Source organism: Balaenoptera musculus, chromosome 2 (genome assembly GCF_009873245.2).
Source record: "Balaenoptera musculus isolate JJ_BM4_2016_0621 chromosome 2, mBalMus1.pri.v3, whole genome shotgun sequence".
Classification (NCBI taxonomy): Eukaryota; Metazoa; Chordata; class Mammalia; order Artiodactyla; family Balaenopteridae; genus Balaenoptera; species Balaenoptera musculus.
The window spans coordinates 38594133-38618505 of record NC_045786.1 but is presented as its reverse complement, the minus strand read 5'-3'; the positions used below and the strand labels follow the sequence as shown (position 1 = coordinate 38618505).

Below are 24373 nucleotides of genomic sequence, written 5' to 3'. Positions count from 1 at the left end.
CACAGAGTAAAATAGATGCATTTCTGTATCAGAATGTTAGAGGAGCATGTCTTTTGTCAAAGTAGACTGGTTTATGTTAATGCAGGTGTGAACAGCTACAATAAACTTCGTATTAAATTAAGCTTGTGGCCAATCATAACCCCCGTGTTTTTTACCTGAACCACCACCAAATCACTCTCCCCTTCTGTCTTTGAGCAATTGCTCTTTCTACTCAAACACAGGACTTCCCATTTATCCCCATCAATGTCCACCTGTTGTTTGGCCCACCACTCCCCCAGCTTAAGCAGACCATTGTGAATGGCAGTTCTGCCTTCGTGTCCTATCGGCCACCCCTCCTACTTTAGCATCGTCATCCAGGCTTTTCATGTCTTCATTTAAGCCATCACAGAAACGTGAAGCTGTCCAGAGCCAGTGTCAGGGGCCTCCAGGTGAGGCAACCGGTCATTACGTTCCTGGGCGTGGCTGTTCAGTAATGCCTGAGCTCCCCCATCAGCACCACCTCTGCTAAAATGAAAAAGGACACTTACTGGCTGTTTTGATAAATGGATGTTGAATGCAAAGCTGCCAAGAGCTTCCCGATATCCACCAGCCTGCTCCTGTTTTCAACCTTCAGATTCTTCTAGAAAACCTCCCTTGTCCGGAGTGGAGCACACTCCTTTTTTCCTCCCCACCATATAAATTGAATGAATATGTACATAACTCTGTAAAGTCATTCTTCGGAAAGATATGGCTAATCTGAGACACTGTGCGGACGATCAGAAATATTTTGCCAGTGAGTATTGTAGAGTCTTTACCCTTGCTCCGTCAGAGCACGTGGGTCACCTAGGCTTGACTAGGTGCTTGGCTCCTGCACATGCCTGCCAGGGCTGTGATCACAGCGGCAGTTATCATTCCTGCCACCACCAGGAAATATGAGGTGTCCTTAGTCCTCATGTTCAGGAAACTGAGCACTGGCCCTCTTCCCTTTGCTTCAAAGACATATCCGGTAGTGTATTTGAGCCTTGGATCAATGGGGTCTAAAAAAAGAGAACTGATCATTTAATTCTGCTTTATTTTCTTGTTTCAGATTTATGTACCTCTCATGTTGGTGAATGCAGCCGATGACCCCTTGGTGCATGAAAGTCTTCTAACCATTCCAAAATCTCTTTCCGGTAAGTGTTTCTTCCTGCTGCTCCCTCAACCACTCAGCAAACTGCCACAGTATGTCACCTTCATCATGCTGTCATCTCCTGGCGATCAGGGTATCTCTTGGCAGTGTTCTTATTTATTCTAGCCTGATGGTTCTGGGGCTATGATGGAGCCTGGGTAGAGCCTTTTCATGTTCTTTCCTGTTGCAAGAGATAGGATCATTGTTTATATCCATAGCCAAGAGGTTCCGGGAGTCCCCTGGTGTTCTGTGAAATTATGGCCTCAGGGATGTGGGTCCATTAAGTCTGAGAGTTTGACTTAAAGAGATAGTTAGACTTAAAATCTGACCTGAAAAGCAAAACAAAAAAGCCAGTTCTGCTACCTCTTGTGACAGACAGCCTCCCCACCTACTTTGAGGATAAAAATATAAGCAACTGAAAAAGCAAAGAAGGTTGTTCATGAGAATGTTATCTTGCCTCAGGCTTGCACGGCCTCACGCCATGCTAGGTAGGAGCTACGGGAGAAACTAGAAAGAGGATAACGGAAGGAAACACTTGGGTCACAATCTAAAGTTACTTTGCATTGTACCTAATCTCCTCCCTTCCCAGTCCTCTGTGATTACGTTTCCTCTTGTAAATATCATATGTTAACCAGGGGGAAAAGGGGTACTTCTGATTCTCTCACGACCCCAAGTTAAAAGAGTAGATAACACAGCAAGCAGGTAAAGGACCCACGCCCAGACAGAGCTCCGTTCTCTGCTCAGAGTGAATGCATGTGTCGCAGGTGCGTTACGTGATAAAAAGCTGTGTGTCAACCGTCTATCAAACCACAGGCTCCCTGCACAAAAGCAGCCACGTGGGCTGCAGTGAGAGGAGGCAGCCATGCTGGTTTCCTTCTGCGTATCTAAAGTAACATCCATAGCAGTAATGCTGTCACACAGAAACTTACAAAATAGCAGCCGAAAGGGAAGAATAAAGGGGGTCAGACACGAAAAGAGCCCTTGCAGAGCCAGAAATGTGGGTGCCAGGAAGCGCCTCAGAGGCCTGGAGCAGCCAGCAAGGGACCCGTTGTCACTTATCCCCCTGGGAAGAGAGAGAGATGCTCCCTGTGGTACCTGACTGTACCTGGCTGCCCGTTTTGCACACATCTTCGGTAATGGCTTTACCGGCCCATGCGGGACTAACTTAAACGTGGACTCATAAAGTCAAGCTCCAGGTTAATAATTCTCAAATGGCCATTTAGCACGTGCCATTGAGAGCTTGGCCGTCTTTTAACGCAACTTGCAGCTTTATGTTTTAGCCTCGGAAAATAAAATTCTGTAATGAAAAATCATGGACTCCATTGAGTTCACCTGGTTCTCTAGTAAATAAGAGTGTAAGTGTTATGAATCCCTCCTCAAAGCCTGGTCCCCACCAGTAGCATCGGCATCACCCAGGAGCTTGTCAGAAATGCAGAATCTGGGGACTTCCCCGGTGGCGAAGTGGTTAAGACTCCGCGCTCCCAATGCAGGGGGCCTGGGTTCCATCCCTGGTCGGGGAACTAGATCCTGCACACTGCAACTAAGAGCCTGCATGCCACAACTAAAGATCCCACATGCCGCAACTAAGACCCAGTGCAGCCAAATAAATAAATAAATATCTTTTTAAAAAAGAAACGCAGAATCTCAGCTCCTTCCCCAGGCCTATTAAAGCCAAATCTGCATTTTAAGGCAGTCTCCCAGGTGATTTGGATACACGAAGTTGGGAGGTACTTGGCTGTACAATCAAGTCAGCTGGGGAGTTTTAGCAACACCAATGCCTGGGTCCTCCCTCTCTCACCTACCACCCCCCAACTCCACCCCACCCCCACCCTCAAATCAGAATCTCATTGGTCTGGATGCAACATAGGGATCATAAAAAACAAAAAACCCATGTGATTCTAATATGCAGCCAAGTTTGAGAACCACTTAGAGTTTTAAGGATCTCCTAAGCCGGTACCCATTCTACTCCAAAGCCAAGCTGCTATTCCAAAACCTGCTAGATCCCACCATCTTGCCTGCCCCACCAAATCTCCCTCCCGCCTTGGTGAACGAGGCAGAGGGAGTAGAAATCAGATGCCCACTTGGGTGACACCTTCGCCTGTGGGGAAAGCCTGGGCCGCCCCGGCCAGCTCACTTTTGCACCTCCTGCCCTGGAGCTGGTCAGAGAACAGTGACTCACTCAGCTGCCTTTCTCCTGCAGAGAAACGGGAGAACGTCATGTTTGTGCTGCCCCTGCACGGGGGCCACCTGGGCTTCTTTGAGGGGTCCGTGCTGTTCCCCGAGCCCCTGACATGGATGGATAAGCTGGTGGTGGAGTACGCCAACGCCATTTGCCAGTGGGAACGTAACAAGTCGCAGTGCTCTGACACGGAGCAGGTGGAGGCCGACCTGGAGTGAGGCACCCCCCGGACTCTGGTGCGCTCCAGCTGCCCTGGTCACCGGCTGTTTCAGGTCTCCCATCTCCCTCAGTGACCTGGATCTGACCTCACGCCATCAACGGGGAGCACCCACTAGACACACCTGACTTGAAGTAGGTGGCCGTCCCTGGGAGCTCCAGGCTATTTTTGTGCTTAGTTACTGGTTTTCTCCACTGCATTGTTAGCCATGGTGACAAGCGACGGGGTTTTCACCCTCCTGTCCGGTGTCAGCATCTGATTGCTTTCAAGCCAATTACATCTAGTTTCCCTATTAAAAATGTGTCTGAACAGCAGTTTTGCTTTGCCAATCAGCAGGCTTTTCCCCAAGAGCAGTGAAGGATGTATGTTATTTTGTGGTGGTGTATGTGTCCTGACGTAGACCCTAAAAAGAGCCAACGCTGTAGATGCAGCTCAGCTTGGGAGCCTGGGGCCCTGGGCCTCCCAGGCCAAGACTGTGGCCTCTTACATGGCAAAGAAAATTCCCTTGAGTCACAAACCAACTTTCTCCCGCACTGTCTTCTAAGACAGTTTTCCCACAGGTTGCTGATGATGAGAGTTACCTGGGGCGCTTGGTACAAATTCAGCCTCCCAGGTCCCTCCCCTTGGAGAAGCTGTTTCAGTGGGTCTGGGAAGGGGCCTGGGGATTCTAATTTTTGACAAGTGCCCCAGGTGATTCTCCTCACCAGGCAAATTTGAGAAGCACGGTTGTGCGGAGCCTTTAAATTAGAAACATCTCGGTAGTTTGTGTTGTTGAAATTCGTAGTCGGAGGTATCTCTTAGATCCCAGGAGCCTCCAAAGCTGCAAGGCCTGTCGTGTACGGCTGCCCTGGTGTGATCGCTATGTGATGTCTCAGAAAGGGCTTGGGCTGGGGGTGAACCCTTCAGGCCATGCCTGACTCTGCCTCTCACTGGCTATATGACCCTGGAAAAGTCCCTTTGAACTTTTATTTCTTCACCTGCTAAATGGGGGACTTGGGCCAGGTAGATTGCCGATATCGCTACCAGTTCTAAAGTTCAATGACAAACTCAGTTTACTGAGGTTTGAGAGAACACCTCTCCAGGGAAGCCTGAGAGCTATTCTAAGCATGTAGACGTCATCATTTGCCTTTCTTTTTTTTTTTTTTCTGTCCCTCATTTCATATAAAGAGGGTTTTTTTTGGGTTTTTTTTTTTTTTTTAAAGCACTCAGTTATAATTTTATGTTTTTAACCCAGGTCTCTCTAACTCTGGCTTTTGATACCAAACAATTCAAAAGTTGGATCTGAGTTTGGAGAAATATCTTTCCAACTGAAGAGGGTGTGATTTTGAAACCAGATTTTGTAATGTAATAGCTCATATTTGTAGCCTATTGGATAGATCTTTCCAGAGTGTTATCTTCTCAAATGAAAAGTCACTCTACATTTCAAGTACTCCTTTCCTCCAATCCTGTGGTACTTGAATATCTAAAAACCCTGCACTTTGAAAAATCAGCAGTTGCTATCTGGAACTAAACAGAATTACAAGTGAAAGGACCTAGATACTTTAAAAAAAAAAAAATTTCCCGGCTTCCTCTCCTTTGCTATAGGACAGACAGGAATATAAATAGTGGGTCTGTATGTGGATGTTTAAGGGGTAAAGGGAGCCACCTGAGGGCCTGGCTGCAGACCCTCATGGCCGCAGGTGGATGTAGTTTGGGCATCGGTCCAAGTCATGTGACAGTAATGTCTGTAACCTGAAGAAGTTGTTTTCTGACAATCACCAGATCATCCTAAATAATAACATCAAAAACAGCCGTGTCTGAAGAGACTGAGACTTCTATGGTCTCGACTTTGCTTCGGTACAATTTCTCACACACACCAAATTCATCATTGTGACTTTCCTCCCAAGTTGTTACTTTTCAAGTGCATTTCTTTTTCGTGTTCTTTTAGTACGAATTGGCACTTTATCATCTACCCCTCAATTTCGAAGCTAGTCTCTCCCCTCTGTTATTTTTCCTTCCAACCAACAACCACAGCTATAATCTAGAAGATTCACGGTCATATATCCTGCTACAACCTTCATGTCTCAAGACCTTTTTTTGTGAAATTAGATGAACGAAGCAATAACTTAATGGGGTTGAATCACCATCCCAGGAAGCAAGAGGCTCCTTTTCATTTGCCTTAGGTCACATCCCTTGATCTATTCCGACAAAGTAGTGGCCAGGTACCAGCTCCATTCAGGAGGAGAAAACAGTCCTGTTGTCACACACTTGGCGGGGATGGGGGCACAAGTCCTTGGAGCCTGGTGTGCATGGCAGTTCTGGTGGTCCACGGAGGGGAGGCAGGGCTCGGGGCACAGCCTTTGTTGCCACATAACCGGAATTTACCCCACAGGACTGTGGGGACCGCCTCCCAGCTGAAATCTTTTTAGTGTGTGACTCTGAATGGCACTTACATTCCATTTTGGCTCACGTGAAATCAACTGAAGGCCTCTGTTCAAGCTTCAGGCTCTCAGGCATGGAAATAAGTGTGTAACTGTGGCTATCTTACAGGAAAATTCTTGTTTGCCCCTGAATGAGAGCACAGAGGCATTGAATTTACAGAGATGCGAGCTCGCCTGATAAACAAGGGAGCAGCATTTTATATGTAGGTCAGCTTTTTCCTTCCTCCAGCTTTCCTTGCTTTTCGTTCGTTCCTGATGATAATGTGAGGGCTCTTCTTGCTACTGAGGTCCTCTTGGGCTAAAACAAGGCAGAATTTTCAAAGAGCATTTGAATATTATATTTTAAAATCAGGTTAAAAATACAGTAAAATCAGGTTAAGGATATAAATTGCAGAGACCTAGACAGTTCTATCGCAGGAAGAACATGTTAAAAACCAAGCAGGTTTTTAACAATTCTCCGGGTTGTTCTCCCTGCCTCTAAACATTTGAAGACAATGATGAAGATCCCAGTCAAGTCAGGATTATCTGACTTGAAAAAATGGTCTCAAGTCTCCTTTATGCATTTATGTTAGTAGGGAATTTAACGGACTTGAAGAAAACCTCTTACCTTCCCGCCCGTGAGTTTGCACCAGTGATTCCAGAGCAGAAGGAAGGCAGAAAGTTGTTTGTTGTCACTATATTCTTTGAACCTCCCCGCAGCGTTTTACACATGAGAGTGGGAATATACCTGCAAGGGGAGCGTCCCTTTCTTGACATGGTGTTAGGGAACCAGGATTCAGGAGACTTGGATTCTTGTCCTATCTCTAATTCACATTGGATTGTGGGCAATCACTTCACCTCTCCGTGCCCCAGTTACCTCATCTTAGACCATCTCTAAGTCCACTTCATCTACTTACACGTCATTTGCCAGAACATTCCCGCTGGCCTTCTTACAGCCCTTGCAAGTGGAAACAGATAAGTCAAGACTTCGGGCTTATCTTGAGGGGACTCAGAGAGAGGGAGCTACTGCATTCAGCCTTTGCTGGTGAAGACCCTTGATTTTTGCCCAAAGCCCTGTGTCTCTGACTGGCTTCTCTTCAGAGCCTCCACTGTCATCTCAATATTCTTTCTGTACTGAGGGTGGTCTTATGACTGGGACAGGTGCTGACCGTTGGAACGAGGTGAATATCCCCATCCTTCTGTGTGACTCGGGCAAGCTTTGAGAGTTCCCAGGACAGAAACCCTTCCTGCTCAGACTTTCATTCTAAAACTACAGTCTTCATTAAAGCTGAACTTTCTGGGTAGCTGAGCTTATATGCCTGGCATCTGAATGAGAGCTCTCTTTGTCACTGTGTGGCTTGAGATCCGTTTTGCCAGCTCCGGGGAAACAATATGTGTGTTCTTGTTAGTGTTTGCCGGGCAAGCAGATGTCTGAGCTGTGAGAGGCTTTTCTTTTCCCGTGGCATTGCTTCTGACTTAGCGCTAAAGTGAAGATCACTGAAACATCACGTTGAGTTGAAACTCAGGTCTTTGTCGTCTAAGGCAGGACAGGAGAGTTATTAAGAAGCATTTCACTGCAGCATCCGCTCACAATACCATCTGGAATTGTTCTCTTTGCCCAGAAAGCCTTAACTTGCCTCTAGAATATCCCCTGGTGGTACAACACTATTGTGGCTTTGGAATTCAAATTATTCTGCTGTAGAAGTCTGAAGCAAAGCTACAGCAAAACCAGAAAATGTCTTCATGTGGCCTGTACGCTCCTTATTACATTAGGTGCCCCCCACCCCTGACAATAAGAGCAATCCAGAACTGGCCAAACACCTCATCTCTGACGCCTTTCTTCCTTCTTGGCCTCACTCTGTTGTTCAAAGCCACTGTGGATGCTTCAAAAAACCATGAAAAGTGGCCTGCCTTTGGCATTTAGAGGCCAAGCAATGGGGGGAAAGGTTTTCTTCTCCCCCCTGTTATCAAAGCAGAGGGAAGTGCCCCCCTCTTCATAAACTAGAATTGCTTTTGCCAAATTGTATTTGAAGGGGAACGGGCCCCTACTCGCAGTGAGAACTGGAATGCTATCCAAAACTAAAGCTGCTTCCTCTTGCCTGTGTCACTGCTGCCACTGCCTCCGGACGCTGTAGCCCAGGCATCCCCCCGAAGTGGCCCTTGGAAGCAGGCTGCAGAGCCCAGCTCGCCAGCCATTCTCAGACCCCAGATGGTAGACAGATGCCCCTTTTGAAGGAGTCAGCCCCCCCCACACACCATGTTTTCTGAACCGTTTTTCCTAGCATGTATTGTGGGTAAAACATTCATCTATCTCTAATGAATAAGCTGAAGTTAATTTCCAACCAGTGGATTAAGTCCTTTAACTCGACTCCTGTCAGTTAGTAATAAAACCTATAACCTGCCGCCTCGCCGTTCTGGTCCCCATTAGCCAAGAAATCTATCGCCGTAAGTTGGGGACAATCCATGTATAGCACCTGCAGAAATACCCTTCATCTCAATAGGCATTCTCCTTCCAGACCACCCACATGGAGCAGCCAACAGTCACCTAGAATAATTGCTGAGCCCTCAGTCCCAGCGCCAGCCACTCCCTCCCAGTGGGTGGACCGAGTTCCTGGGTGTGGGAGTTAGGTTTGGTTTGGTTTTTGTTTTGGCCTCTTTAGTTTTCCTAAAGCACAAGTCCATGTAGAATCCTGTCACCTCTCCACACCAGTTTCAGATGATCTGGGTCTCTCCCACTGCCTCAGGAAGACCTTCACTGTACCTGAGCTTTTGACTTCTGCCACTGCAGCTGCCTTAGCGACACCAGGAGCTGGGGGCGTGGAGGGGGGAGCCAGTTTGCATCTCCCCCTTTCCTGGTTAGACTTCCATGAACCACATTCTTCTGTTGGCAGATCTGCTTCCAGATTGATTTTTGAGAACCATCACTTTCACATTCCTAATTTTTGTTTGTTTTGTTTGATTTTTTTTTTTTTGGACTTTCTGAAACTTCAAATGCTGCCCTGAAAATAATGTATTTTTGAGTTTGTGTTCTGAAAGCCTCCGTGCTGGTGGATTGGGGGGTGGGGGAGGTGGAATACGGGATCCTCCAGCACTGAGGTGTTTAAGATTTGCAACTAGCAATGCAATTTTTTCTAAATATGAGGATATTTACCTTTATTAAGAAATTATACTAAACAGTGGTGTCCTTGATCATTTTATGTTCTCATATTACTTTTGGTTCTGTTTTGATTCTGTGTGGTGGTAAACAAAGATCATTACAAACAAAAACTGTAATTTTGTTATCTTTGATTCAATGGAATTTCTTTACTTAAAAAAATAAAAGACTAAAAATGTGGCGTGGCTGTGTGTCCTTTGTAGTGGAGATTTTCTATCTAAAAGGATTCTTCCTGTGTCTTCACTGAAGCAGGAGCTTGAAAGAAATGGGCAAAACACCAAGTTCTCATCACAACTGATTTTAACCCAGCCTTGCAAATACCAAAGAAATGACCAGCGCACAGGTGTCTTTACAAGCCCATCCTCTCCAGGAAGAAAGCCAAGGCCTGGGAAGAGTGAGATATCAGCATTTTAAATACTCGCTCTATAAAGTGAACCATGTAGACAGAATGTAAGGTGAGATGTAAATGGTGGTTGCCACGCATGAGTCACATCCTTTTCTAATAGTGTTCTTTGAAAAGACTGGGTGAACGTGACCTAAATTAAGGTTATATTGGGTCGGTTGAGTAATGGTGGTGTTTTCTTCTCCTTTGCATCTGTCTGAATCCAAGCTAAGGGTCTCCCAGGGCCAAGCCCTGGCCCAGCCAGGAGAGTTGTGCCAGTCCGTGCTCCCCCCACCCCAGGGACCTTGCACTCAGAGTTTTCTTCCCTCCTTGGCCATGCAAAACCTTTGACAAGCTAAGTGGGGTGAGGAGTGTTGGTTTTGGAGGACATGCATTAGCGAGGCCTAAAAATGCCCAATATCGAACTCCAAAGTGTATCCCTTTCTGGTAAGCAAGCTTCTCCCCCAGCACCAACCCCACCGCCCCACTTCCTATCACCCACAAAATAGCCAGACAACTTTGATCCAAGAAAACCAACTTTCAAAGAATACTACCTATGAAAAGTACCACATGAAAGAGATTTCAGGTCCAGGGTGTTAGGCAGATCGATGCCAACAGCTTGCCAGTGTGGTCAGCACACAGCTGTGCCTCTCCTGATTCTACCCTATAGATTTGTTCTTGGTGACAGTTATCTACAATCACTCGCTGACCCAAGGGTGCTGATGTCTTTTTTATTATACCTTCCAATAACAGGCCTCTCAGCTCTAGCTCTATAGGGAGTACTTTCCCATGTTAAGGACCAAACACCTAACTGGATGGCCCTCCAGCTGTATGACAGTCTCCCTCCTCATTTCTGTCTTGGTGTATCCCCCCTTAGAGGGGGTCACATGTAGCTGAGTGGTTGGGACGACCTTAACGGGCGGCTTAGCCTTGAACTGCTCAATCTCTCCCCAAAGAAAAGTTAAACCTCTCTCTCTCTCTGTGGCTGTGTGCACCCAGGACTTATATTTGATTCGTGCTGTCTACCCCATTTGGAATTACCCCAGCATCTCTACTGAAGACCATTTGGTTTCCCCTTAAAGTTATTTCCTCCTTTATCTGATGATGTTGGTGAAATTGACCTGGAATAAATGAAGCTCTAATTCCATGGTTCCTCTTCCCCACCTCTACCTACATTTCCTCTATCCCCAGAAATAAACATTTGAGACAGAGCATTGGTAGTAACAGAGCCAAGGGATTTGGAGCCAGAGTTGCTGGGTTAGGGTCCCATCCAGGCCACTTTCTAGCTCTGTGACCTTGATCAGTATTGGACCTTGGGTTTTCCTTTTTCTTTTTTTTTTTTAACCCCTAAGATGAGAATAATTTTAATAAGAATGCCTGTCTCTAGATATTGAGAGAATCAAATAAAATAATGTTTTTCAAAGTGTTATGTTGAGCAGTCCCCTCCTGGGACCACACTTTGAGTAGTAGGTCTCTCTGGTATCCTGTGAGCTTCCAGACCCTGCACTGCTAAGCTTCCTCAACACCAGAGCCACGCCCACCATTGAAAGTGGGATAAAAGGTGGTCCAGTTCACCCTGAAGGTGACTCTTCAGCTCTTTTGCTGGTTGACTTAAGACCTGGGCATCCCTCTTCCAGGAAGACTTTGCCAGGACACCAGGGAGCATTGGCCTCCTACAGCGTCCCTTAGGTAAACTCAAAGCTCTAAGCAGTGACCAGTCTTGCTCAAAGGCTCTCTGAATCTGATGGCCCATTTCCCTACTGAGACCTCCATCCACACCTTAACAAATGCTTCCATCTGCTAACAGACAATATTTCCCCAAAGGGCCACATGATGCATCACTGTGACTTCCCAGCTTTTGCTATGCTCAAATTACTTTCACATGCAGAATCCCTGCCTCATCCCAGACGTCTCCAGAAAGGAAGGTGTTCTGAGCAGCAAGTGGTTGCCGTGAAAGTCATGTTTTGTTGTCCCCCTTCCCATATTTGCTGGCTTTCAAGAGTATTTTACTGTCCCTCTTCCTCTCTCATTAATGCGGGGGTTGTGGCCACTTGTAGGAATCCATCATATGTAGGCAGCTCGGATTCTGTGAGACTGAGCACATCAGATTTTAACATTAACATTCGTGGTCTTCAGGCACCTGCTCCCAAAGGCGGCACCACCTTCCTGGCAAGGTCTGGCTCGGCCTGCCCCTGGCTAGTCTGTCCCTGGGCATGGAGGGGCAGTACCACGGCACGGCCAGCAGGGGGTGGTGGCAGCCCACGGTCAGAACCGACTCGCTGGGTCCCAACCCTATAGCTTTTTCCTCAGAAAGCCCCTGGGCTTTTACTTCAAACCCTCCCTAAGCTAAGGCCCTAGCCCTGCTGACTTTAGGAGGGACACCAGCATCTGTTTGGATTTGAGTAAGACAAAGCTGCCCCAAGAGCCTCTGCCTGCAGTTTTTTCCATATCCTGATCTCATTTATAAATTAGAGCTCCCACAAATCAGAGGGTGGGACTAGGAGGGCTCCTGGCAATTAGGGGCCAGGGGAAAGATTGGAGTCATCCAAGAGGAATCAGCCACTGTTTTCCTCAAATTTGGGACACAACCCTTTTACAAAACAATTATAAGTGTATCTTGAAAGTTTAAAAAATGCTCATTCCTTTAATTTTTTAAACTCAGCCTCATCCTTGCTCCCACTCCACCAACACCTGTACTGTCGACTCACCAATGCCCTCTATCTTGGCAAACGCAAGTCCCCATTCTCTTATCACTTGCCCCTTCAGCAGCATGTTTGTGCCCTCACACCTGAAATACCTTCTTAGCTCCAGATGTTCTAGGAGATCTCTCGGGGTGAGGCTGTTGAGCTCCGTTCAACCATAGCACCTTCACTCTTTATAGGCTTAATACTAGAGTTCCATGTAAGGTTTGATTTGGAAAAGCTTCAAGTTTCAGAGGGTTTAAAGAAGGGTTTGGGAGAAATCCTCACTGGTCAGCCACCCACAATAATTTGCTATGATTCCTCCTCCAGCTCTGAAGTAGTATGTATATCATTTATGAACATAGATTGTTGACTGTGAACGTCATAGAGAAGGAAATTACTTGGGTGATGAGCATACACTGCAAACCCTAGAAATGAAAGAAAAGATATAAGAAGTAAATGCATATATATGTACAGTCACATATATAGGTACATGTACATAGCCACACTGGAAAATGAGAAAGAGAATTCAGTGGTTCAGAGAAATTCCTAAAGGAGTGAAAGCAGACTGCATTGGATTGAACCCACAGCCCAGGAAACAGCTGAAGGTCCTGCCCCAAAAGGTGGGTACAGCACCAAGGGTGCTTCATGCCCAGAAGGAGGCAAGAGCAGAGAAGTCTTGGGATGATTATCAGGGTACCTAGTGGAGGCAGCCAGGCCAGTTGACCCTCACCCACCACCATGAGCCAGACAACAGGAACAAGTGTCTGCCTCCACTGGGAAAGTCAGTGTAGGATCTTGGGAAAAGAATCTGTCAGTGCCTATGAGCCCCATGCCCAGAAGAAGCCAGGCCTTCCCCAAGACAGAGCAGCATGCCCAGCACACACTCAAAAGTCACCAGACACTTGAGGAAAGCCAACTGCACAGAAAGGAAAGCATTTATATTTGTCTAAATATGCAGAGCTTGAAAGTATCGGTTCATTTCTATAAGGTGTCTGAGACTGAAGACAAAGAAGAGCTTTCACTGTATAACTTGAGGACTGGGAGAGTGCTCAGAGAAGATACCATCTGTAAATCTAAGTAAAACCATCCGTTGAGGCAAGGGGTCTGGAGGAGAGAGCTTTGGTGGAGAGACCCCACAGAGAGAAGGAGGGGGACACAACTGCCACCCTTGAAAGAAGTCCAAGCTCCTGACCATCACTGCATACATCAGAATGCACCTGACTGAGGGGGACCAGACCACCCCAAAATGGAGCTACTTCAAGGCTGCTTCCACCCTGGAATTCCACGTGGAAAACGTTTCACCTGCCTACCAGCCACCAAGATCACTATACTTGCCAGATCCTTTTCACTTATATTCCCCCTCTTTTATCTTCTTTTTTATATTTTTAGGGGTGGGAGAGACTTTTAAACCAGCCTCCTTGCCTATTTTCACAGACCCTAAATAGTAAAACTATTACAAAGAAAATCACTGAGAAGCTTGATTAGAGTCTTTGACACTCAACCCCACACAAGTCTGTCCTAAAGCTTCAGAGGCAGTAGGAATATAACTGCCCTCACTTCTTCTTGCTCAAGGGAATTCCCCTGCTTTTTTATTGCCCCCCAGCTTGGGAGGAGGGTGACACCTGAGCTCACCCAAGCTTAGGGAGGTTCAGAGGAACCACAGTCACCCCAGGCAGCCCTTTTCCCAGCCTTCTGGGTCCAGGGAGGCTGAGGAGAGGCCCAGGGACACTAACTACAGGTCAGATGGCAGAGGATGTTCTCAGAAGGCTGTGTTCTCATCTTGGGCCCGGGGACCAAAGAGCTGTTCAGCAACGACTTTGCCGTCATACTTGGGCAGTGTGCCCCCAAAGTCGGAGGGCAGGATGTCCTCATTGAACTCCTGGTAGAAGCTGGAGAGGTCTTCTCCATGGACAAAGACCTGCAGGGAAGCAGAGGAGATAGAGCTGAGCAAGGGGGGTTCCCTTAGGATGAGGGCTGGGGGGAAGAGGGACAGGAGGACAAAGGCACACATGACATCTCTGCCTGGTGATGGCCTTCTCAAAGTCCTCCTTGTTGTGCTGTCTGTGGGATCCACTTGGTTCGGAACCTTGGTACAGAGTCTGAGGAGGGCTCAGTGGGGTGCCTCTCCTCCTCCACCTTCTCCCTCTTGTCTCCTGACCCTTCTATGCTACAACCCCATTCACTCACTCACACACCAGATGATCACCGGGCACCTTCCCTGCGTGACCACACACTCACCCTCTGGAGCAATTTGCTCTTCAAGAAGGGCTTGACCACGTTGTAGGTTGTGGTGAAGTACCACGGCTGGTGGATGAAGTGGATGGCTTTGAACCGGGCTGGGAAGGAATCCTGCAGGGACAGACAGCATCCCACCACATGGCCCCATGACCTCAGAGGTTCCCACTCACTCTCCCACTGCCTCTCCCCATGACAAGAGGACAGAGTTGTCATCACTCGGTTGCCCCAGAGGGTAGCCCACTGAAGGTTCCATCCCCAGGCCAGCAGCTGGGGAGCCCTGGCTTCACTGCAGCTCCAAACTGAAGGAAGGATGTCCCAGAGGCCACGCAACCCAACCCTCATCCTGCGGATGCACAAAACCTTGTAATTAGGTGGACTAAGGAAATGAAATGGTAGCCTTGCTTGGTGTTTAGGTGTCCAAGGCTTTTCAAATCCACTTGCCTGCTGAGCGGACTGCAAACCATTATAGACCAGAGGTACCCTATTGTCATGCCTCATTGTCCTTCATCCCCTCCCATGACTCCCACCTCCCATCTCTCCTTTCCAAGACAAAGCAGATTTAAGATTAGATTAGCTGTAAGAAAGGACTTCTGACACATCAGTATATAGGAATGAGTTGTCAGGATCATTAATGATATCTCTTTCTCAGGATAAATTCACATCCAGAGGGAGGCAGCATGACATATGTGTACAGAGAATGGGATTCTAGGTCGGAAGGTGTAGGTTCAAGTCCCGCCTCTGCCACTTGATAGCTGTGTGACCTTGAGAAGTCACTCAAATCTCTGAGCCTAGGTTTCCAGGTTTGTAAAGCGAAGCAGGGAAGCAGGGAGAGAATGCTTTTAAGGAGTTAATGAATTAATGAATGTGAACACGTGGCAAAATGTTGCTCACCACGAAGTGTTTGTGGCTGGGGCTGTGATTGTCATTGCTCTTTTGGGCACTAGGCGGCTGTCTTCTAATGTCCCTGCCAGCATCATTAAACTGGGAAACCCGGCCCAGCCTCCCATCCTTCCCACCTGTGAGAGGCTCCTGCAGGACAGGGTTCTGTGGCCTCACCTGGAGCATGTCCACCATCTTCCTGAGATCTGAAGCCCGAAGTCCGGCAGCCTGCTGCATGGTAAAGCCCTTGAAGTTCTCAATGATGCAAAAGCCATTAATTTGAGTTTCCTCATTCTCCAGTAGTTTCTCCAGGATGAAACAGTATGCCTGCAAGATCTTGGGCACAACGTGAACGGGCTGTAAGATCCAACCCACAAAGACAGTTAAGACTCAAGTTCCTAACGGGAGAGCCAACTGGTATACCCCTTCCCAGAGGTAATTTGTCACAGGCTTTGAGCTGGGACAGTCCACCCCTGTGAATGTATGCCAAGAAAATAATCTTCAATGTCATATCCACGGTTAGATGCCAGTGTTTATCCTTGTACCCCTATAATAGTGGAACAACCTAAATGTCCAGCAATAAGGGACTGGTGAAATTATGGTATATTCATGCCATGGAGTATTCTAGAGCGGTGATATATAAGACTAATGATACAGAAAGATATCCATTCATGGTATATTATTGTAGAGTACAATCCCATTTTTATAAGAAAAAATGTGTATGTCTGTGTGCATATGCGTTCACATATGTTTCTAGGTTTCTAGAAAAAATAGGCTGGAAGGATGTCAGTGGTAGAAATCTCTGGGTGGTAGAATTGAGGATGATTTTAAATTTGTGATTTTTTTGGTATTTTCTAAAATGAGTAGATATCACTTATGTAACAAGAAAAAATATTTGTAAGTCTCTTCCTTACCATACATATGTATGCCTCAGTCCTAAAGCCAGTATCCTATTCAGTAGCAAACACTACAGGCATCCCTAATATGATCAGGAACAAGATAAGCATGTGCACTTTCCCCACCACTATTCAACTGTGTTGGAAGTAGTGGCCAGTGCATCCAAGTTGTTTTGTTTTTTTTTTTTATTAAATCAAGGGTATAAGAACTAGAAGAGGAAAAGAAAACATGTCCCCCATTTACAGATAATATGATAGTATTCTTAGAAAATCTGAGAGAGTCATTTATCTGAGTAACATAAATAACAGAAGAATTCAGTAAAAATACCAGGATATGAAATTAACATACAAAACCAATGATCTTCATAGATACCAAAAATAACCAAGTAGGAGATATAATGGCAGAGAAAGTCCCACCTATAGCAACAATAAAATAAATACTTACGACAAACTTATTGACAAACATGCATAAGGTTTGAAAACTTTAAAACACTCCTGGAAGCTCAAAATGTAAAAAGGAAGGCATCCCTTTTTTGTGGATAGTACCACTGTCCATGGATGTTGCATTCATAAAGATGCTGTTTCTCCCCAAGTTTGTTATTTACATTAATGTTATACCAATAAAAATCTCCTGACATTTCTCCTAGAGCTTAATAAATTAATTCTAAAGTTCATAAGGAAAGGTAAACATGCAAGAATAGCTAGAAAAGCCCTGAAAAGGGGAAGCATTAAGGACAGAACTAATCCCAACAGATATTAAACATTCTACACCATCTCTATAATTAAAACTGTGTGATATTGGAGCATGAAAAGACAGACCAATGGCATAGAATAGAAAGTCCAGAAATAGATCCAAGCACATATGAAGATGCAGAATATGATAAAGACGGCATCTCAAGCCCCTGGGGAAAACGATGGACTTTTTTAAGTAAATGGTGTTGTGACTACTAGGCAGCATTTTCTAAAATAAGTTTGTACTTTTCTTTTAAGGCCTGGTGGCACATGCCAAAGTTCTCCCAAGATAAACCCTAGCTCCCCCACTAGGACAGCTCTCTTAAAGGCTTGACAAGTGAAATCACACACACATATATATATATATATATATATATATATATATATATGGTCTGTGTCGCTCTCAGCTTTCAGCATTTGGCAGGGCTGATCCCAGCTCGTGGCCCACAGCTGTCACTCCCACTTGGCAGGGATACCAGGGGGCAGCCATGTACTGGCCAGTGGGCCCTGCCTGCAAAGCTGCTGGGTTTTCCAGCTGCCATGGCACATCCTAGGACTTCTCCTCCTGCCGGCAAAGGGCCTGGTGCCATGAGCTACTGGCCATTCCCCCACAAACCTCGCCTCCTGGGGAGCCAGGAATGAGGGTCCAATAGAGGCCAGGTTTGGAGGAGGGAGCCCAGCCCAGGGGATGGGAGGGAGCCAGGCGAATCCCCACTGACCTCATCAAAGGTGATTTCTTCAGAGTCCCAGTTCTCAATATTGAAGAGCATGACCACTCGGCCATACTTGTCCCGACTGGAGAGGACACCAGGGTAGCCAGCCTCGACAGTGCAGCGGACAGCCTCCAGGGACAGGCTGTCGAAGAGCTCTGGGTACTGCAGCCGGAAGTTCACATAGCCTGGCAGAGGGGGAGCAGAAGAGGCCCCTCTGGGAGCCAGCCCATGCTGGGGTGGCACATGGTGGGCCTCCAGAGACCCAGGCTCCTCCACCTACATGCTCTGTGTAAGCCAGCAGGATACTCAACCTTTCTGTGCCCCATATTACCTCTCCAAAAAATAGGACGATAACATTGGCCTATCTCACCAAATTGCTGTGGTAATCAAACAAGATTCCAGGTACAAACGCCGTGAGCACACTGTAAAAACACAAGATGTAATCCTAAATCTAAGGACAATTACTATTTGGTAGTTTTCTCTTTCCCAAGGGAAGAGCCACAGGGTTTCTCAGTTGGGCACAGGGTTAGCTGAGGGGGTGGGGGTGGGAAAATGACCCCCAGATAAAACCCAAAGCAGGACACAGAGGCCCTCTCTGACTCCAGCGGCACTCCCACCACCCACTAACCCCACCCTGACCCATCCTGAACAGGTCCCCGCCTATCTGCGATTGTCTCTTCCACCAAACCCCGGAGGGACCAGCCCCAGAGGAGGTCTGGGGAGGCATTTGCCAAGGGAAGGCCACTGACCTCCTCGCTGCTCGTCCAACACTCCAGGCCCGTTCCCACCACCTAGCCTTCGTCCTTGCTGTACCCTCTGCCCTACTGCTCTTTCCCCAGGCATCTCATTTCCTTCGAGTTTTTCTCTAAAAGTTCTCTTTGCACTGGAGCCTTCCTAGCCTCTTTACCTAAAACTTCGACCCCTCAGTCCTTTATATCCACCTTCTTTATTTTTCTCTGTATATTTTTATTTTATTTGTCTGGTTTATTATTTCCACCATTAGACTATAAGACCCACGAGGGCCGGCAGTTCTTGTCTGCTTTGTTCTCTGCCACATCCTTTGGCCTAAAACAGCGGTTGGCAAAGCACAGCAGAGAATTACCATTTGCGGAAGGAAGGAAGAAGGAGAATCATCAGGCTGCATAGGGCCTGCTCAGACACCCCTTCCCTCCACCAGCACCAAGGACTTGATTTCCTTAAGACACTGGTCTTCATCCCGTGGGCACAGCCAGGGTGGTTCTGTCCTTGGGACTCACTCCCAGGGCTGGCACCATCTTCAATTCTACTATGCATGAGGTTTGGGTACCTGAGGGGAGTCAAGCTCATACCCATCTTCCCTGCAGTGCTCCAGAGCCAAAACCTAGGCTGGGCGGGTGGGGAAGGGGAGAGCAGGGGTGAGAGAGGAAACTCCCCCAATTTGGGCACCCAATTTGGGTGACTCAGTTCTGCTCATTGAGACTCGGAGAGTGGAGAGGCGGGGCCAGACCTCTAGGAATCTGGTCCTGCCAGACTCATCCATTCATTGTCAGAGCTGAAAGGGATCTTGAAGGCTATTTAGTCCACACACCCATTTTACAGGTAAGGATAAGGAGGCTCAGAGAGAGTGACTTGCACGGCACAGGGAATGGGAGGGAAGTGAAGGAGTCGGTCTCAGTGCCTGGGTGAGGGTCAACGCCCTCCTCATGACCTTCCCCCCTTCCCCCCTCACTCCCCACCCCCCGCAGCCTTCCCAGGGCCACCCATCCTGCGCAGGCCTCACCTCTGAGCAGCTCGTAGGCTCGGCCCACGTGGAATTTCCGCGCACGGATGAAGCGCAGGAAGAAGGCGCTGTCCTTTCCCTGCACCCTCTCCGCCACGGCCACGGCCAGCTCCTGCCCCGAGGCTGCCTCCCCCTGCACCAGCTCCTGCAGCTCCCGCACCGCCTCCTCCCGGGTCTCCTCCCTCTCATTCAGCTCGTCCTTGGCCTGGAACAGGGGTGGGGTGCAGGCACGAAGTCAGGTAGGCGCGGGTGCGGGAGGCTCCTCCAGGTGCCAGACCGGCTGAGGGGCAGAGGGCGTGGCAGCTGGGGCCATCGCTGCTCTGCCCACAAGGGCAGCTTCTGCACTGGCAGCACCTCAGACTGCCATTTACATTTGGAGAAAATTAGGTCAAACTTTCATCCTGGGTTTGTTTGAGGAGACAGCCAGAGAGCTAAACGTTTCTAATCACAACAGCCTACTGGAGCCCTGACTGAGCACACTGCTAAGTCCTTTAGATACATTATGTTTTTAAATCTTTGCCACAATCCATCACAGGAAGGTTGTAATCTCATCCCCATTTCTCAGGGTGAGCAGACTGAGGCTCGTAGAGGTCAAGGTATTCTTGACCAAGGTCACCCAGATAAAAAGGGGTGAAGCTGAAACTCTTACTCAGGTTGGACTTTTTTTTTTTTTTTTAATTTATTATTTATTTATTTATTTATTTATTTTTGGCTGGGTTGGATCTTTGTTGCTGCCCGAGGGCTTTCTCTAGTTGTGGAGAGCGGGGGCTACTCTTCGTTGCGGTGCGCGGGCTTCTCACTGCAGTGGCTTCTCGTTGCAGAGCACGGGCCCTAGGCGTGCGGGCTTCAGTAGTTGTGTCTCGTGGGCTCAGTAGTTGTGGCTCGCAGGCTCTAGAGTGCAGGCTCAGTAGTTGTGGCGCACGGGCTTAGTTGCTCCGCGGCATGTGGGATCTTCCCGGACCAGGGCTTGAACCCGTGTCCCCTGCATTGGCAGGCGGATTCTTAACCACTGCGCCACCAGGGAAGCCCCAGGTTGGACTTTTAATCGCTTCACTCTGCTGCCTCCCAGGCTCATTTCTGATCTTTCCAAAATCAAAGATACCAGGCAGATGGCAGCCTGTCCTCCGCCTCCTATTCCTCCCCTTGGCTGAGCCTGGAGAACTCCTCAGCATGCCAGGGGCAGCTCTTTCCTTGGATGGCATGAGGGGGAAAGGCAGGTCTGGGGGATCTCAGAGCACCTTTCCCTTGAGACGCCCAGGGAGCAGAGATGGAAGCCAGGAGCCCGGGTCCAGCTCAACCCCAAGACAGCTCTGCCACCCTCCACAGAGCACAGTCTGATAAACTCTGAACTGGTCCAACAACCTTCTTTCATAGGTACAGAAAGCAAGACCCAAAGAGGGAAAGAAGTTTGCTCAAGGTCACACAGCAAGTTGGAAGTCGGTCTGGTATTAGAACTCAGGCCTTTTCCTATCCAGTGGGGGCAGCAGTTGGATCCCTGTTCTCCAAGGCCATTGCAAACCAATGTTCCTCACATCTGAGTCTAGGATGATCCCTGGTCCAGAAGCCCTAGGTCTCGGCATTGGTTTCAGGGAACACTGTTGGTGCCATAGTCTTGGAATAGGCTGGCCTGGACATCTGGTCACCCCAACTGCTGCCATGGCCCTGACCTTCAGAATAGCCCCTAGAACAAACCAGTCCTTTAGGTCCAGAATGACCTGGAGAGCTGGTGCTGGACCTTTCTACAGGAGAGAGGATGCTGTCAACATTCCCCCTTGTTGCCTCTCTACCCTGTCCCTCTGCACACCCCGGGGCCACCTCACCTTCTGCAAGGTGTGGCGGGGCAGCTGGCTGCACTGGCCAAAGACAGGTCCATGGTCTTTGGTTGTAAGCCGCTCCAGTTGGGCACGGAGCTCCTGTTCCTCTTCAGGGACCATGCGGAATGTGCCCGCCTGGGCAGAGAGAAGTCAGGAAAAGACAGGAAGAGACCCCCAGCAACCTGAGCAAGCCAGTCAAATGGGTCTGCTCAGACCCTAAACTAGTGCTTTTGCCCAAGGTCACTGTTGAGCTTCCTCCCTTTGGGTGGGGTCAGGGACCACAGAGAGGTTGTAGGGGTGAACGCCCATAACCCTGAGCAGACCAGATGACAGAGAAACAGGAAGGGAGAAAGGGAAGGAGGGAAGGTGGATGGAGGGGAGCCCCAGGGCACAGGGGTACTCACCCCCTCTGACATGCTGCCTCTGGAAGACTCGGAGTGCTCGGAAAAAGAAGGACCCCACTTCTTCTGTCCTGGCCTCTCCAGGCAGCCTCCTTCCTAGGAGAGGAAGTCAGGGCTGCAGTGATATGGAGAAACTGTTCTGTTATTGTCTCAGAACAGTGGATGTCAAACTTTTGAGTGCATCAGAATCAGGTGGAGCATTTGTTAGAAATGCAGATGCCTGGGCCCTGCACCTGTGATTCTGACTCAGGAGGTCTGAACTGGGGCCCGGGCATCTATACTTTAAAACAGCACCCCCGGTGGCTCCGAAGGAGGTGGTTCTTGGGCTACACTTTGGGAAACACCCCTTTGAGAAGGAACACACACAAAAATACCTCAAACCTCAGTTCTTAAGATGAGTTGGCCCAGCCAGGGAAAAACTAGGATCGGCCTCCATTCTCAGTTACATGATCACTGCAGGATAAGGCAATCCATCCTCCCATTTGTGGCCCTCCTTTTCCAGCCCAAAGGGGCACCTCAGAAACTTCCCAGCCTAGTGGATGGCCCCGTTCCAGTGAATTAACTCTCCAGAGGGGTGATGGCTAGTTACATAACCATAACTGGGTGCGTGTTCTGTGCCTTGTGATGCGCTATTTTCAAATCCATTGTCTGGGAGCCAGCATTATTATTCCCATTCTACATAGGAGGAAACAGGCCCAGGAGAATAAGTGACTTGTCCAAGGTCACACAGCCCGCAATAGCCAGGGATCGGGACTTAAGACCAAGCTGTGAACTTTCCATCAGCATCAAGAGGCAGCCTGTTGTGGCAAAAGTTAGACCTGGGTTCAAATTCTCTCTTCCATTTGCAAGCTTTGTGATTTAACCTGTATCTTGGTTGTCCCCTGTAAAAGGGAGATGGAAGTTTATGAGGATTTAATTAAATAATGAACACAGAAGCAGTGCCTGCCCACCAGAACCAATTTCATCCATTGCGCACATGACAACCCACTGAGTATTTTTGGAGACAACTCTTCTATTTCCAGATTTTCCCCTCTCCTACCTAAATGTCCCCAGACCCGTCACCACCCTGCTCCTGCCTCTGACCAGGTTCCCGTTGGTCAGTTCTGTCATCTGTTCACTGTTGATTAGTAGCAGAGGTGGGACTTGAACCTATGTCTGCCTGAGACCAAGACTTGCTTTGACACCTAGAGCCAAGACATCTCCAGGCAAACTCCCTAGGAGAGCTGGTGTCACAGAAAACCCTTTAGGGTCAGAGAGAACCAGGTTTGAATCAGGCTTGGTCATTTACCACCCATATGAGCTTAGACAAGTTATTTAACCTTTCTGAGCCTCAGTTTCTTCATCTGCAAATTGGGGATAATAACCACACTTACCAAATAGAGTTGTAATGAAGATCCTATAATTTCTGTAGGGTACCTAGCACAGTGTTTTGCTCTAAAACATAGTTCCCCTTCCCTTTCTTAGCATCATACTGATCATTACCCCAACTTGCACAGAGAGACTTAGAGGGTGCCAGGGAATATCTGAGGATCTCCCATTTCCTGCCTCTCCCACTCCACAGACCCAGCAGGGCAGGGAGGTTCTGGGGGCTGTCATCCACTAACAGGAATAAAATCTAAGTCAGCTTTCTAGCAGGTAGACTTCCAAATATGCAGGCATACATACAAGACAGACTGAAATACGACTGTGCTCTCCCTTGGATTTTGCTGGAACAGAAAGGGAGAGGCTGATAGAACTCCCTGAGCAAGGGGCTCAGACAGGAGAGACAGTGGCTAGACACCCCCAGCCAGCTAGACACCCCCCAGCCAGCTAGGCAGCTCATCAGGACAAGATCCTAGATCTTAGAAATAGAGGGTTAAAGTCAGTACAGCAACTCTTTTTAAAATATGCCTAATCTACTAACTCTGATTTTTTACATATTGATTTATGCGCTGTATACAAGAGAAAATACCCACCCCTCACTCCGTGTCGAGGCTCTTCCCTGCCATCTAGGGTTGCCAGTTAAAATACAGAATGCCCAATTACATGTGAGTTTCTGATGAGCAAAAGTTTTTTTGAAGTGTTTAAGTATGTGCCATATAAATTTGGGACATACTTATCCTAAAAAAGTATTTGTTGTTCATCTGAAATTCACATTTAACTGGGTATCCTATATTTTTATTTGCTAAGTCCGCCATCAGGTTGGTCTGGCTCAACCTGAAAAATGGATAGCTGGTTTCAGTTTTTGAGCAGCCTGAGATGTGGTCTCCCCACCACTGACTCCTCACCCTAGTCCTGGTCTTCCTGGCCCAGCCAGGTCCCTGCTACTGACTTACCTGCCAAGTCAGCAGCTCCTCCTTGGGACACCTGGTGCCTGTGTCCTCCAGGGCCTGGAGGTTGCCTCCTCTGGGGGCGTGGTCCAGTCAGCAGGCTGGGATTAGTGTGTCACAAGGAACTTCTCACGGCCCACAGTTTTCCGTTAAATCAGGCTCACAGGGAGGCCCAGATTGGGGCAAGTGACGCACCAGGGGGAAGAGGGGATCAGCTTGGGCCTGGCTGGAGCCACCTCAAAGCCCTCCTTTGTGTGCGTCTGCCCCAGAGTTCCTGCTCAGCCATGTGGAAGCCGGGCTGTGGGGATGGGATCTGGGCCAGCCCCATACGCTTCTCTCCGTCCTCTCTCTCATCGCAGGGAGGTCTGAGAAAGCACACCCCTGGGTAAGATATGCTCGAGATGGAGGGAAATTTTAAATGTGATTGCAGATGAAATGGCAGCTGTGGAGAATCCTGGCCTGTCACCCTC

The 24373-nt window shown here is 48.1% G+C and overlaps 2 protein-coding genes across 4 annotated transcripts in view; one reads left to right on the top strand and one right to left on the bottom strand.

The window, feature by feature from the left end:
- ABHD2 (abhydrolase domain containing 2, acylglycerol lipase) overlaps window positions 1-9277 on the top strand; it is a 107784-nt gene extending 98507 nt beyond the window's left edge. For all 3 annotated transcript variants that reach the window (XM_036841575.1, XM_036841577.1, XM_036841576.1), the window contains 2 exons: window positions 1067-1151; window positions 3348-9277. In XM_036841575.1, coding sequence (XP_036697470.1) covers window positions 1067-1151; window positions 3348-3544 — 282 coding nt within the window. In that variant the 3' untranslated portion in view covers window positions 3545-9277. The remainder of the gene's footprint in view (window positions 1-1066; window positions 1152-3347) is intronic.
- A 4244-nt stretch (window positions 9278-13521) lies between these two features.
- Window positions 13522-24160, bottom strand: RLBP1 (retinaldehyde binding protein 1). The gene is made up of 8 exons (XM_036844167.1): window positions 23910-24160; window positions 21598-21690; window positions 21200-21328; window positions 19380-19584; window positions 17627-17805; window positions 15457-15615; window positions 14401-14511; window positions 13522-14080 (listed from the first exon to the last, which is right to left on the bottom strand). Exons 2-8 carry the CDS (start codon window positions 21607-21609, stop codon window positions 13922-13924), a joined length of 954 nt encoding a protein of 317 aa, XP_036700062.1. The 5' UTR covers window positions 21610-21690; window positions 23910-24160; the 3' UTR covers window positions 13522-13921.
- Window positions 24161-24373: the final 213 nt, after the last annotated feature.